The 14974-nt window shown below is 51.4% G+C and overlaps 1 protein-coding gene across 4 annotated transcripts in view; it reads right to left on the bottom strand.

The window, feature by feature from the left end:
• The window catches only part of VPS13B (vacuolar protein sorting 13 homolog B), a 454216-nt gene continuing 439242 nt past the window's right edge, over nucleotides 1-14974 (bottom strand). For all 4 annotated transcript variants that reach the window (XM_087825303.1, XM_087825300.1, XM_087825302.1 and 1 more), the window contains exons 59-62: nucleotides 10778-10954; nucleotides 8577-8679; nucleotides 4948-5197; nucleotides 1-1411 (exon numbers count right to left, since the gene is read on the bottom strand). In XM_087825303.1, coding sequence (XP_087681429.1) covers nucleotides 1166-1411; nucleotides 4948-5197; nucleotides 8577-8679; nucleotides 10778-10954 — 776 coding nt within the window. In that variant the 3' untranslated portion in view covers nucleotides 1-1165. The remainder of the gene's footprint in view (nucleotides 1412-4947; nucleotides 5198-8576; nucleotides 8680-10777; nucleotides 10955-14974) is intronic.

Raw genomic sequence — 14974 nt, 5'->3', positions numbered from 1 at the left:
TTTAGGTACGATCATTAATTCAAGGATTCCTTTTATTTTAAACAACTTTATATAACAATTCTTGGAAGTAGTATTCAAAATCACCATAAAAGATAAAAGAACTAATGCATATCTGCATTCTTAAAAATAGTTACTCTGAGGTTAATTTGACAAAACTGTCACTTTCCTAAATGAGTGCAGTACAACCAATGGAGGAACCATTTTTTCATAGCCTGAGTTGTCCATTAACAGCCTTGCTTCCCAGAAACTATGCAGTGACTTCTGATGCCCAGTAATGTGAGACTTCAGTTAATGATCAGTGGACATTTGAAATAGAATTTCCTTAGTGTCTCACAATTGTAGGTAACAGGTTGTAGGCCCAACCAAGTTAAGATGTAATCAATAAAAATGTGTTTCATTGGAGTCTTGAGGTACTTACCAAATATTAAAATAATATCTGGTGGCGCAGGATCTTGAGTCAAACCTGTCATTAAATGCACAATAAACGGTTTGGTCTGGTTCATTGTTAAGGTTTAATGTCGGGGTTCTTGACTCCCCTCCAGTACACCAGGCCAGTATGAATCCTGATAAACCCCTTCCATAAGGGAATGTTCCTAGTAGTGTGTTTTGTTTCTGAAACTAAAGAGACTCACTTGAGCACTTTGGGTCTGTTTTCATTGGTAGACACAAAAGATTTACTCTTAAGTTTGACTAGTAAAACAAGCCAGGAAAACATTTTTCCAGAATGTACCTGGACAGGCATCAGAATGTTTGGTAAATTTCAGTAAAATGAAGACTTTAAAATTAAGTTTTAATGTTTCTCCATTTTTTAAGGCCTGACCACATTTTACAGTAGAGCTGAGTGTTAACATCCTAATTATAGTAGAAATTTTAGAAAATACCATTGTAGAGAAAAGGGGAATGTATTTTCTACTTGTGGTAAAACTACTACATACAGGATTCTGTTAGTCACTGTTCCCAAATGGGAAAGGGGTTTTTTATCACTGCATTTATTCAAGTATCTTAGTTTTAGGAAGAAGGAGGAATCTGAATTAATTTTTGGAAGAGGTCAGAAAGTTACTGTAACTACAGAACGGTCTTGGTCTTGTGTCCTTAAGAACTATTTTATAGGGTTCTTATTCAAAACTACATTGCACAAGCAGGAATCAAAACTTCAGACGAGGGCTCAAGGGAACCCTTTCCTCAGGGCTTTATTTTTTACCATGGTAAATTTACTAATGAAGACTTGAGCAAAGTGCGGGTCGGCCACGTAATGGTATGTTTTCACGTTGGAGGGGAGAGGCTCCACAGGCACCACCGGGCAGGGCGCGGTCTGCGCAGAAGAGCAGCTGGGCGCCAGCTGGCAAGACGTGATGTAGTCCACCAGCCTGTTGTACTGCTGCTCTGACAGTCTCTCTCGGGCTCCATCCACCTGGGATGCAAAAGGAAAGGTTCTTTAGTTGCCAGACTCTCACCAGACCTCCGTAACAAAATCATCCCCTTTCCGAGGTTATCTAATAAAGCCATTTTACCCAAAACTTGTATTTTTCCTCCGACTGTGGCAATAACCCTGCAGTTTCAGCAGTCAACAAAAGCTCTGCATGCGAGTATAAGGACAGCTCCTTTTGATAAGCGCTGGGTATTACATAAAATTCCCATGTCTCAAGTTGACGGTAACGTTTTACTCAAACTATTAAAACCTGTCACCTTTCTTCACTAAGCAGCCCAGGAACAAGGATGGGTCCTTCCTCTGCTTAAATCTAAGCTGTCTGCCCGTCTCAAACTTCTTCAGATAGACCTTTTTAGTTCAACAGGGAAAGTGGGGAGGAGCACCTCTCAAACCAGCAGCTTTGGACAGCATTAAGAAAATACCTTCTGAACTGTAACATTTACTGTTTTTATAAATACTAGGATTTAAAGCCAGAAAAAATAAAATGGCACAGGAAGGGGAAGTTTTTATGGGAAGGAGGGTGCAAAGTACATTTATGATTCATAAAAGTCTTGTGGTTCTTCTGTGGAACTTGAGTAGAGCCGAGATACGCTACCTAAGTTCTTAGTGGGGTTTCCTGAGAAAGATCCGTCAAAGGCACTTGGAGCTGTCAGTTCTTCCCACCCTGAAACCAGCTGGTGTGTACGTAGTGCAGTGGTGAGTTCCCCGTGCCTGCGGGTCTGGGAATCAGCCACTGACCTTTCAGTGTGGTCTTGACCCGCTAAATGTTGGTGACATCACTGGTAGCATTAAAAACATTTTAATGAGGGCTCTTTAGTTCCCAAAGTAATAATGTAAAGAATTTGTGTATTTCTGTGTAGGGCACGAATGCAGCCCAGGGTGTCTTACACAGAAAGCCAGTGGGATGGGGGAGTGAGGGGCCTGGCAGAATAGTAAGGGTGTCTGTTAGCGACTGGCTCTCATTTTACGCTTGGGAAGGAAAAGAAAGGCCCCCAAGTTTCACTGACACATGGAAGCTGTGCACCACCAGCAACAGCAGAGCTCTGATATCATTCGATGGGTCAGAATTCAGCTGGAAGGCTTTGAATACACAAAGGTCTTAATTGCTCCTCGCGAGCAGCAGCTCAGGAAACCGTGCTGTGAAAGGCACCTGGCCAAGGAATAAACTGACCTGATTCATTTTGAGCCTCATGAGGGATTTCAATAACGTGCAGGCATATTAAGTAATTATTACCCTAAAAATGGCTGCGTTTAACCAAGAAAAGCAAACGCTGATGTTAGAAAAATCTGAATCCTGCCATATTTGAATATACTGAATGATATCATCTACAAATTCCTTTTAAATTCAAAGGAGCTGAGCTTCCTAGTATCTAAAGGAAAGACCAGAAAAGCCATTTTATATAAAGATCTTAAAATACTGTTCTTAGTTTTCCCTGGAAGACAGCGTGTAGGCTCCTTCACCCAGCTTTACGTCTGGATTAGGTCACTGCGCTGATGAACACGCCAAGGAAAATGCACGCCCAGCAGCACCGCGTGCCCCCGCTTAGAAAATACGTCGGATCAAGCTCTCCCAAGGCAGGGTTTGGTTTTGTTCTGCAGCTGGATGTCCTCTGGGGTGAGGGTTTGGACAGAGGACTAAGGTCAGTTTCTTACGGGGAGTTGAGGGGAGCGGTGAAGTGGAACAGATGAGAGGCTGGAGGCACACTGGGGCCCCCTTTCTGTCCAGTGCCAGGCGCTGCTGTGCGAGCTCGGCTGTCTCCGCTGCCCTGCAGTTCCCGCTCTTCCTGCCTTTTAGCCGCCCCTTAACCCCGACCCTCAGCCATCCCTGCCCCGCACGGGAAACCAGTACAGAGCGTGGCCAGTCAGTGCTGCCGCGTCTCCCTCCGCGATCCCACGGTCTCCCTCAGCCTTGGCAGCTTCCAGGGGCGGCGATCAGGTACCTCCCTAACCACAGAGACAGGCTTTCCCTCCAGCCACGAGGATTCCCACCGAGCCCGCCACAGAGGAGCCGAGGAAGGATCACAACTGACTAAAGTAGAGGCAGTTTAACAGGAAAAGATGAATCTCGGTGTCGACAGTTTAGGACCTGAAGTATTTCCCAAGCCGTTAATGATGGTTACAAACGCTCCTCGGGGCCTTGGGAGTTTCCTGCTAAGGACCAAGGACTTGAAGATAACGATACTGTCCCCTGCCAAGTCCTGCAGCCACATCACTGGCGCTTTATTGTCAACGAGATCAGAAGATTCTGGCAGATGTACTAAAGGCAGCCTGGACATCTGACCTCTGTTTATTCCCAGAAAGTCGTCAACTTGAAGCAGCAACGTAGTCCTAGCGCCAGGCCCCAGCTAAAGCTCGACTGATTATGATCCGAGAAACCAGAGAAATCTCAGTTGTTGTGCTTGGCGGCCTTCCCTCTTCTCAGATAATTTTACCCAAACTGGCGTGAGGGAGACAGGCTCCCATACCAGGAAGAAAATAGGAAAGGAATCGGGCAGGACCTGCTAGAGGCAAGTCTGCTGTCTTTTCCTGGGGCCTCTCAGCCCCCCGGTTAGGACCAGCAAGCTCCACACTGCCCCGACCCACCCCCATCCTGCCATGTGGGCAAGATGTCTGTTTCTAAGATCAACTCCTGGGGCCCTGAGGGTCATTTAGCGGGTGGCAGGGGCAGAGGGCAGCTTTCCATTGGGTCTGCCGGCTCCCAAGCTGGACTGCAGGAAGCTGTGCCACTCTTGTCAGGGTTCACCTCTGACCTCTGACCCCCGGCACGCCCAGCCTGAACATCCATTCCACATCAGCTTATGTGTGGCCAGGAGTCAGCAGCCAGCACATCTCAGGCGCTGTGTGGCCAGGGAGCTGCCCCGAGAGCCTAAGCAGAATCCCCAGGAGGAACCCCATGGGACTCGTGGGATGGGGAACTGTCCTATGGGGAAGGGAACACAGAGCCACACAGAACACAGAGCAGTAGAGGGGGGAGAGCGGTTTATAAAATTGTGACCCCTCAGGTCTTGGGAATGGGGGAGGGGGTCGGGCGTGGTTTGTGAGCTTGTAGGACCTGGACTACTGCCCGGGCCTTATTTCACTCACGACGCCCCTCAATTCTGCGCAGTCCTCTCCGTACCAGACCTGCTGCGGCACTCCCAGGCCCCGTGCGGGCCTGAGCCTGCTTCAAGGAGCAGTTGTGCGGAACTGCTGCCTGGTTCTGTTCCTTGTACACACCTGCTCGTTCTGAGTTGCACCGTCCCGTCCTGTCCACTCCAGTGCCCCAGCCCCACCGCAACCAAGCCTTGTTCAAGTCAAGGCTGTGGGTCCTCCTGGCCCACGGCTGGGCTCTCCTGTGAAAGGCTCCTAGGTACACCTGGGCGGGCCTCCCCACCCCCTTCCTGCAGTGGCCCCCATGCCTCCCACACTCCCCCTGGCAGCCCCCCTGGCCTCCAGCAGCCACTCCAGAGGTACCGGCGGCCAACCCACATCTCGACTTCGCCGGAAGCTAGCTGGTCACCCTGTTTTCTGAACTGTACCTCCACGTCACAGGACACTCTCGGCTGCTTGAGCTGCACGAAGAGCAGGTTGCTTTGCTTGCTGTCCTGCGCACAGTCGATCTCCGTGACGGGGAAGGCCTGCTGCTGGGTGTCCTCGCTGACACTCACCACGAAGAGGACTTCCGATGTCAGCAGCAAGCACCCTTCGTGCTCCTGGCCAGAGCCCCTCACCAAGATCACATCCAAGGCCATGTGAACTTCCGGTCTCCCGAGAGACTGAAGCATTTTCCTGTTTCAAGGGAGAGAAGGAAGGCCAGGAGCCAGCTTTCAAAAGATGGTCAACACCAGTGTTCACTATTTGTACCAGGGTTGGGGCCATCCCACACAATGCTCCCCAAGGGATTATTGATTTGATCTTGAAATACTTTCTCAAACTGATTCTGATCAACAGAGCCCAGCGCCTTGTGGAGACAAAGGTTTCCTTGGCTCTGATTAGTTCTTTCTCTTCCCATTAGAGATGTCACCCCTAATTAGAAGGCTGGTTCCATAGGAAATCTCAGGCCCTCGCGTTCATGGTGAGAAATTCAGGTAGCACGATCACCTAGTGTCTCATGCCCGGGCATTTTTAAAAAATATGTTTTAACTGAGATTCTTTTTTAAAAAAAATATCTCTTTATTGATTTCAGAGAGAGGAAACGAGAGAGAGAGAGAGAGAGAGAGAGAATCATCAATGATGAGAGAGTCACTGATCCGCTGCCTCCTGCACGCCCCCGACTGGGGATGGAGCCCCAAACCCCAGGCATGTGCCCTGACCGGGAATTGAACCCTGCTCGCCTCGATCCTAGGTCGATGCTCAACCACTGAGCCACGCCGGCCGGGCTACTGAGGTTCTTGAACAAGATGGCGGCGTAGGTAACAGCTGCACCCGCCGCCTCCCACAACCACATCAAAATCACAACTAAAACACAGAACCATCACTCAGCGCCTCCTGAAATCTGGCTGAACAGAAGCCCCGCAACCAGGGAGCTGAAGCAGCACCGAGAGCGGGAGGAGGGGCGGAGACGCGGGCGGATGGGGCTGGATCCTGGAGTCACGGCCTTGGGTCCACACCCGGTGTCGCGGGTAAACCCGGGAGGGAATCTCGTCCGTGGGGGTTTCCCGGAGGAGGGTGGGGTCCCAGCCCCACAGCAGGCCCCCAGCCCAGGGCTGCAGGGCTGGGAAGAGATGTCCCCACAACTTCAGGTTGTGAAACCAGCGGGGACTGTCCCTGAGGGTCGCGGAGGCCGCGGGAGCCCCAGCAGCTCCTCTAAAGGGCCCGGCACGGACTCACTCGGACGCTCCCTCTGAGCCCAGCGCCGGGAGCAGCCTGAAAGGACCCGGGACACTCGGGGAGGAACCAACCTGCCTGAGATCCGGGCGAGAGCTGCAGGGGCGGCTTCCTCCCGGGCAGAAGGGCTGGCGGAGGCCATGGCTCCTGGGGCGAGTCCTCCCCGCACACAGCGGGCAGGCAGGCGCCATGTTTGAGTCGCCAGCACCTGACTCACCTTTGGCCCCGCCCCGTGATTCCCGGAGGCCCCGCCCTCCCCACCTGCAGCTCATCCAGGCCATTTCCAGGGGCTTTTCTGTGCAAGTGACCTCTCGAGCCTCATGCTTAGGACTTTCCTAAAATCTCTCCAACAAGCAGCAGCGGGCCCCATACGGCTTGATAAGGGGCCCCAGGCCTGGCACTAGCGGCAGCCTGTACTGGCTCAGAGCTTGGCCTCCTGGGCACCTCCAAGCCCAGTACAAGCAGCAGCCAACTACGGTTTGCTGTGTAGCTCATGCTGGGTGGCCCTGGGCAAGGCACTGGCACAGGCTGACTCTGCACCTCCCGGGAGGCCCCAGAGACAGTGCACCTGGTGGTCAGACCCGACCACGCTGGATTACAACCCTGCCACATCCACAAGTGACACTCAAGGGGCGCACTTGGTGAATACCAAAGCTCTACTGAAGTTAATCCTGCTCCATAGGGGTGTCCCCAGCACAGCAGCTCTTTGGCTGTAGCTGCAGCTGGTCCTCACAGCTGATTGGTCTGGGGGTCAGTTCCTCCCAGTGACGCCAACAGCAACCAAGGCTCAACTACAACAGGACAGTGCACACAGCCCACACAGGGGAGCACCTAGAAGGCCCAGCTCAGGTGACTGGGGAGGCTGAGCCACTGGACCCTACAGGACACCTACTACACAAAGCCACTCTACAAATTACAGGAGACATAGCAGCTCTACCCAATACATAGAAACAAACACCAGGAAGCAGCCAAAATGTGGAGGCAAAGAAACATGTCACAAAGGAAAGAAAGAAGAAATCTCTAGAAGAGAAACTAAATGAAATAGATACAAGCAAGCTAACAGATACAGAGTTCAGAATAGTGGTTATAAGGATGCTCAAGGATCTTAGTAAGACTATTAAGAAAACAAGTGATACCATCGATGACCTAATAAAGTACCAATCAGAAATGAAGGCGACATGAACTGAAATGAAGAATAATTTACAGGGGATCAACAGTAGAGTAGAGTAGAGGATGCTGAGAATCAAATCAGCAACTTGGAACAAGAGGAAACAAAAAACACCCAGCCGGAAGAGCAAAAATAAATATGAAGATGGCATAAGAAGCCTCTGGGACATCTTCAAGAGGCCCAACATTCATATTATTGGGGTGCCAGAAGGGGAAGAAAGAGACCAAGAAATTGAAAACCTATTTGAAAAAATAATTACAGAAAACTTCCCCTACCTGGGGAAAGAAATAGACTTACAAGTCCAGGAAGCACAGAGTCCCAAACAAGAGGAATCCAAAGAGGCCCACACCAAGACACATCATAATTAAAGTGCCAAAGGTTAAAGACAAAGAGAGACTCTTAAAAGCAGCAAAAAAAAGCAGTTAGTTACCTACAAGGGAGCACCCATACGACTGTCAGCTGATTTCTCAACAGAAACTTTGCAGGCCAGGAGTGGCAAGAAATATTCAAAGTGATGAAAAACATGGAACTACAACCAAGATTGCTCTACCCAGCAAAGCTATCATTTAGAATTGAAGGTCAGATAGAGCTTCACAGATAAGAAAAAGCTAAAGGAGTTCATCACCCCCAAACCAGCACTACAGGAAAAGTTGAAGGGTCTTCTTTAAGAAGAAGCTAATGAACAAAAGAATCTGATGAACTAAATAGATCCAGAGACGCTGACGCATGTAACAGACGATCATATTTCAGAGGGAAGAGGGAAGGGGGAGGGTTAGAGGGTGGGAAGAGATTAACCAAAGAAGTTATATGCATAACCCATGGACACAGACAATAATGGGGTGAACGCCTGTGGAGAGGGTGGGAACGAGGTGGAGGGGGGTCAATTGGGGGGGAAAAATGGGACGCCTATAATACTTTCAACAATAAAGATAAATTAAAAAGAAAAGAAAATCTCAGGCTCTCACAAGCCCTGGCTTCTCCGCCAATGTGCACCCTCCCGAGTGGTAGACCCAGATCTGGGACAGCAGCCTTTCTCTGGCTCGAAGATGCCCTTGTGCTGCCTGAGATGCTGAAAACAATGGCTCCTCTTGGGCTCCGTCAGCCTCAGATCCAGCCAGGCCTGTTAACACACAGTGCGCGCGGACAGTGGGGCAGGCATCGAGATGATTTTACCAGACGTATTTGACGTGGCTGTTTGGAGCCTGGGCAGCATGCAGATCACTTGGCTGATGGCGCTGTTTGGGAAGCTGAGACAGTCCAGCGCCATGTAAAATCCCTGTGGTAAGAGAAGGAGGGAAGCTTTACTACTTGTTTTCTGGAAAGCAGTTCCATGCTACAGTGATGTCATCTGCTTAGAGTCCTCCATAAAGTGCTGCAGATCCAACATGATGTCACAGCTTTGGAAGCAAGTGTATAGATAATCACTCACCACTGCAATGCTCCTAACCCTGGTGATCTTCCATTAGCTACAAACTGACATCTGAATGGCCGCAGTCTAAGCACAGACGGGCAATTAGAGGGAGCGTAACGCTCCTGGGAGTGACTGGTCCTCAGCAATGGCTCACACATCATTTACAATTCATGTGATAAAAAAGTCAAGATTGTTAGTTGACTTTCTTGCTTAATGTTACAATACTTCTGTATCTGTGCTGTGGCTGGTTAAATAGTGAAAAGCAGCACACCGAGATGCACACAAAGGCACATGGTTTGCCTAGATACAGTACTTCAGTGACTTAACCCAGCTGTTAAACATGAATCCATATACATTTATGAGCGCTCTGGGGACCTCCGGTTTATTACACACTCCCCCTGGTGCCAGCACCAAATGAGGGCACCCAGCAGCAGGCCTCCAAAGAGACTCCAGAACCAAAGATGGTACAGCGTGTGTGCTTTCTGAGGGCTTGTAAATGTTTATAAATGAGGCACAGTCATTAGACTAAGAGTTAGTGGTTTGTAAAACCTTCAGTGCAGTAATAAAAGTTTTACAAGAATGATGGAAACCAACAGGGCCACGTGAGGCTCCGTTCTGAGATGCTCTTACATAGGGAGAGCTCTCAGCCCGGGGGACACAGGGCGAGGGGCCAGGGCACTTTCAAACCGAGGGATTGGGAAGTATAACCGGCTTTCCCTCGCAAGAAAAAGGGAGCATTTCACTTCATCCACTTGTGGGCTGCAGCCCTTCTTCTGTCAGGTTCCCTGTGAGTGAAACTGTCATTCACAGAAGGAGGGAGAGACAGAAAGGGAGGGAGGAGGCCTCCGGGCGGGGGAGAGGCACACGTCTGTCTGTCTGTGTGGTCTCTGAAAGGAGCCTTCCCGAGCGCGGGCACGCGGCTGCGCGCTCTTCCTCCCAGACACTGTTTTTGTGCCCTGATCTGGCTGCCCCTCGTCAGCTCTGCTGCGGTGCAGGATGTCCGCAGTGAAGTGTCCCCCGCAGACGTTACGGCCAGATGCAGAGCACAGTGCACAACGCTCACGTGTCTGGCAAATGAGAGCCCTCCTGCAGCTTGTGAAACTAGACAGCCTACTTCACCACCAAAATGATGACACTGATTTTGGGTAAAAAGGTGACAATTCTGGTCACCTGTTTTTTAAAAGTCACTTCCATGTGCTCTGTCAAGAATGCAGAAAACAAGCATGGGGTGGTGTGCGTCCTTCCCCACAGCCGGTACTCCTGTGCGCCCCCGCACGCGTGGGAGAGGCCGAGGGCACTCAGTGCCACGAGCCCAAGGTCTCCACGGCCGTCTGCTTGGGGAAAGCGTCTTCATTCTCAGGTCACACCCCTTTGCTGCCACTGGCTAGGAGCCTCGGCCTGGCTGCAGTGGCACTGTGGAGTCGGCAGGTGGGAGAGCCACGCCAGGCGCCAAGCTCTGTGGGCATGGGTGTGCACCCCACACACGTGCGCACACACGTGCTCCTCTCTCCAAATACATGCACATTATGATGTCAAGAGATCTTTCTGCCTTATAATCTCTTTTTCCTTTCAAACTGCTCACAAGAAAAGTAATAATTCTATTCTGTGCTTCAATATATTCTACATATTGCCCTCAACCTCTAACTGGTTACTTTTCATTAAAGTCTGGTTACTTTTCATTATTAACTAGTGTTAAAATATTCTGTGACATGCATAGATCTACTGAAATTACTAATTGATTTCTGGTTCTTTAATTTTATTATGATGTATTATTAGTCGTACAATTCTCTTCATGTAAATAAGCATAGGGAGGCAAGAAATAGCTATTTAACTGCTTATAGATTATCATTTTATTTTTAACTCCTAGCCACGTGAGGGCTAGGCTGGTTATCTTAGGGAACCCTTGGTATAACAGAGGTTAACTGTGACGTCTGAGTTGACCTGCCAGGCTTCACTGACTCACCGTAACCCGTCTGCGACACAAGCTCCGCAGCTCCTCCGATGGGTTTTGTGAACACCCCCATGATTCCTTTCCCCACGCCTGAGATGACGCCCTTGGCCTTGTGTCCTGCCGAAGCGTGGGCATCGGACGTTCTCTGGAAGTTTTGCATTGGCTGATCGACTATGCCAGCAATTGCACCTGAAAAACAGCAAAAGCCACAGGAAGGGCTGAGGCTTAAAATCTTGAGAAAGGGAGAAGCTGCGATCGGGGACACAGTTTCACCTGGATTGAAAAGACTGACAATGAAAGCCCACCCTCATTATAAAGTTCTTTACATTTATTTACCAATCATCTGTGCACAATGAGGGCAACAAGTGAGACACTTATTGTCTCATCAGAACACAATGTTCAGACTGGGCTTGGTCCCTTAGAGTCAGGATCTGTGAAGTTCAGAGCTCAGCAAACATGTCAGACTATCCCGAAGTGACTCCCCCCATGCCTTTCTCCAGAAACCAGGCGGCACAGTTTAGGGAAGAGCTAACAACTCCTCAGGAAGGGAAAGAGCCTGCTCAGCCTAATACGCGTTCAGCGAATTAGGGGATGAAAGAAACGGGAGGGCCCAGCCCCTTCCGTGTCTCCCTGTGACGCGGAGCACTCATTCCCTGATCACTTAGTACATTAATAACCATTTAACAAGAGCAACTGCCGATGTGGCGGTCATTCCTATTACACAGTGCTGCCTAACGACACCTGGTCAACGGCAGAACGCATGTCTAACGGTGGTCCCGTAAGATTACAGTGGAGCTGAAAAGGTCCGTATAAGAATTCTATCGTCTAGCAACGTCGCAGCCGCGGCAATGCGGCGCAAGGCCTACTCCTGCGTCTGTGGTGACGCTGGGTAGACGAACCTGCTGCCTGCCAGTCACATACAAGCATGGCCCTTACAATTATGCACAGCACATAACACTCGATAATAAACGACTGTCACCGGTCTGTGGGTTTACTATACAGTAAGTCCGCAGTTAAGGTCGAAGACAGGCTCTGCAAATTTTCCCACGGGCTGATTCAGACGAGATGATGCTAAGGCATCTCATCAACATCACAGAGAAGCGACGACCCGAAGACCTGCTACATCGCACTTCAGTCGTTATGTTACGAGACAGTCTGCCGTGAACCGGCGCCCGTGTTACTGACGACGGCAGCAGCTCACACACCGGGCGCGCCGCGTGTCCCGGCTGCTGCGCTTTCCCCGGTGCTGATTCACCTCGTGGTGTTCTGTGCGGCAACGTGCCGGGCGGGCGGGTGGCCTCGGTGCGCAGATGACACCACCGAGGTCTGTAATGCGCCGGTGACGTATGAACCACCACGAATTCGCCTAGTGACGCGTTTCTCAGAACATATCCGTCAAGCTGCACGACTGTCCGCTAATCTAATCTGAGCACTTACTATGTGCTGGGCACTGCTGGGAGCTTTGCTTGTATGAAATCATTAATCCAAATAATCCGAGTCAGGCATGGGTATGATCCCCACCCACTCCCCAGATAAGGCCACCGAGGCTCTGAGAGGTTGAGGAGTCTCCCCAAGGCCACACAGCTGTCCCATACTTGAGGCAGGATTTGCGCCTGGGAGCCAGAGTCACTGCTCGCTCTCAGGCTCTTCCCTTCGCTGTCTCGGAGAAACTTCCTTCCCTCTCACTCCCACTGGGGTTTGGCCACTTACCCTTCACTTCAGAACAGCGACTAAACCCCGCGTGCACTGCGCTCGGCTCTCCCTGCCCTGGGCTCTCCCTGCCCTCGTGTACCCCTGGGGTGGTTTGCCCTCTGCTCTTATGTTGAGGAGCCAATGATGAGACCTAGCAAAGGCCTCTCCAGTCTGGATTTTTTTCCATGGTGGAGTGGAGGGTTCCCTAACTCAGTAAGCGGTAAAAATTTCACTACAATTCTTGACAGAAATCTTTGTTTTCCACTCGAACCTGCTAGGGTTAATGAAAATGCACAGTCCCCTGGTAGAAATTTTAGTACATGTCAGATCCCATTATTCCAAGTGCCACTAATTCAACGGCTCTTGGGTAAATGGAGATTTCCAGGTCTCGGTTAATGACCTGCTAATTTCAAGCAATATTCCATCGATCAAAATCCAGTAAAACCGAAGGCCAGCTCCTGCAGGTCACTTGTGAAAAATGTTCTTCAAAGATTCCATTGCTCTCAACTTCGACAGAGCCACTTAAATTCACGTACTGACAGATTAAGGGTGACCTGAGGCGACAGGTCTGTTTCCCAACCTAGAACAGTCTTCTCCAACCTTCTAAAGAAAAGATGCGGGAAGCGGAGGAAGCTGCTGGCAGCTGGCCCAGCCGCCCTGGCGCTGGGCGGTGGACGGATCACTGTCGGGCCCCCACAGCCCATCCTGGCCCTCGAGCTGGGGGGCTCGCCTCCCACTCCCCGTCTGAGGGGTCTGATGTTTGCCCTCCACCCATGAGGCCAGGACTCAGAGCAGCCGGGAGCGTTAGTGGAACCGGCCACAGTGGCCGTGGTGGCTGCCTTCGGCGGCCCGGGGTTCCTGTCCTCAATCATTTCACGCAGACGGTTCGAAATGGTTAGCATGAAATCAGTGACTACAGCCCTTGTGGCTTCATACGTGATCTTGACGGGTCTCTAACGGTGTGGGGATTGTGTGTGGGGGGGGAGCAAAGGGGATAAATGGTGATGGAAAAAACAAAATAAAAGTCGTCAAACTGGGGTAAATAATAAACTCATCAATAAGTTCGATTCTTGCCTGCATTTCTGGTAGAAATGTCTTTCTCAAGCGCAGATTTCCAGTAAAGCCCAATTAAACTGAGCTGGAGGGCTGGCGGTTACTCGGATGCGAACCCCCGTCTCCTCTGACGCACAGCCTGCCCCGCAGGCGGGCTGGTGGCGTGATTACCCTCCGCACAGGGCTCCACTCGGGCCGCCGAGTGCAAACAGGCCCCGCAGTGCAACTCCCCTTTGATCTTCCGCTTTCCCCAGCACTGGCCGGAGCGAAGGCTGTGACTCCGGCTTTGACAGATAAGCCATGGGCAGCCTGGAAGGGGGAGCGCCTGAACCCCATGACAAGGTGTTAGGTTCCCAGCCCAGGAGGGGGCTGGCCTGTCACGCACGCCGACACCTCGCTGGTCCCCAGGCGCGAGCTGGGTTCCCGGGGCTGCGAGGGCCGGGCAGTGGTGCCACGGCGTCGGCAGCGGCCTGAGAGGCAGCTTCCAGGCCTCAGAAGGCTCCTTACAGGTATAATCCAGCTAAAGCCCGCCACCGGTAAGTTATTTACTGCCGCAAACTCAGACTCTGCTCTGAGGCTTTAAGGGGTGGAAACTGAGCCCCAAGCTTGTCTGTTGGCGTCAGGCCCACAGGGTGGCGGCCACATGGCAGCAGCTGTGACGTGACGAGGCGAGGAGGAAGAGCGCACCTCGAGGGCGTGCCCACGGCGTCCACGTGTGCCGGCCACGGCAGAGCCCGGGAGGCGCGTCCTTTCCCACCTTCGGCTGGAAGGGGAGGCCTTTCTTTGAAGCAGGGGCACTCGAAAGGCCCTCCCTCACCTCCTCGGGACTTGCTTCTAGTCTCGGGAGGAAAACACTGTCCCCGAGCCATGAGCTTCCTGCCCGTGTGGTTATTTCGGTGCTGTCCTCACCCCACGTTATAGTTCTATTTTGGGCACTTTAAAAATAAATTGAAAAGGCAGAGGCACAGGCTGGACCTGGGACACCAGCCCACAGCTCACCGTCCCCGAGACAAATGAGACCCACAGAGCAGAGCGTGTCAGCGAGACCACGAGGTTAGCAATCGGAGGCGCGAGAGCAAGCCCCAGGCGTCCTGAGCTCCCTGCTGATGGGGAACCAGAGGGACTGCTCAGAGCTGTCTCTGGGTGCCCAGCTCGCTCGGGGGAAAGTGTCCTCATTCGTCTGGGGGAGGCCTATTTTGTTGGGATTCCAAGTGGCATCCGAGTGGCAGTGAAGACAGAGGGTGCGGCTGCTGGGAAGTCCGGCAGTGCTCCGTGAGTCAGGCAGCAGCCCAAGAAGCCTGGTCAGGGAGCAGCTCTGACATCCTGCCAATAGTGCTCACGAGCAAGAAGTCACGTCTGGGAGGGGACGTGGAGTGTAGCTGCGACACGGAGCCACATCCTCTCAGCACAGGCTCCAGGGACCAGTAGAAAGTGGGGCGTGTGGGGACTGGATCTGGTACATGT

Source organism: Miniopterus natalensis, chromosome 16 (assembly GCF_054644295.1).
Source record: "Miniopterus natalensis isolate mMinNat1 chromosome 16, mMinNat1.hap1, whole genome shotgun sequence".
Classification (NCBI taxonomy): Eukaryota; Metazoa; Chordata; class Mammalia; order Chiroptera; family Miniopteridae; genus Miniopterus; species Miniopterus natalensis.
This window is presented reverse-complemented; position numbering and strand designations above follow the sequence as displayed.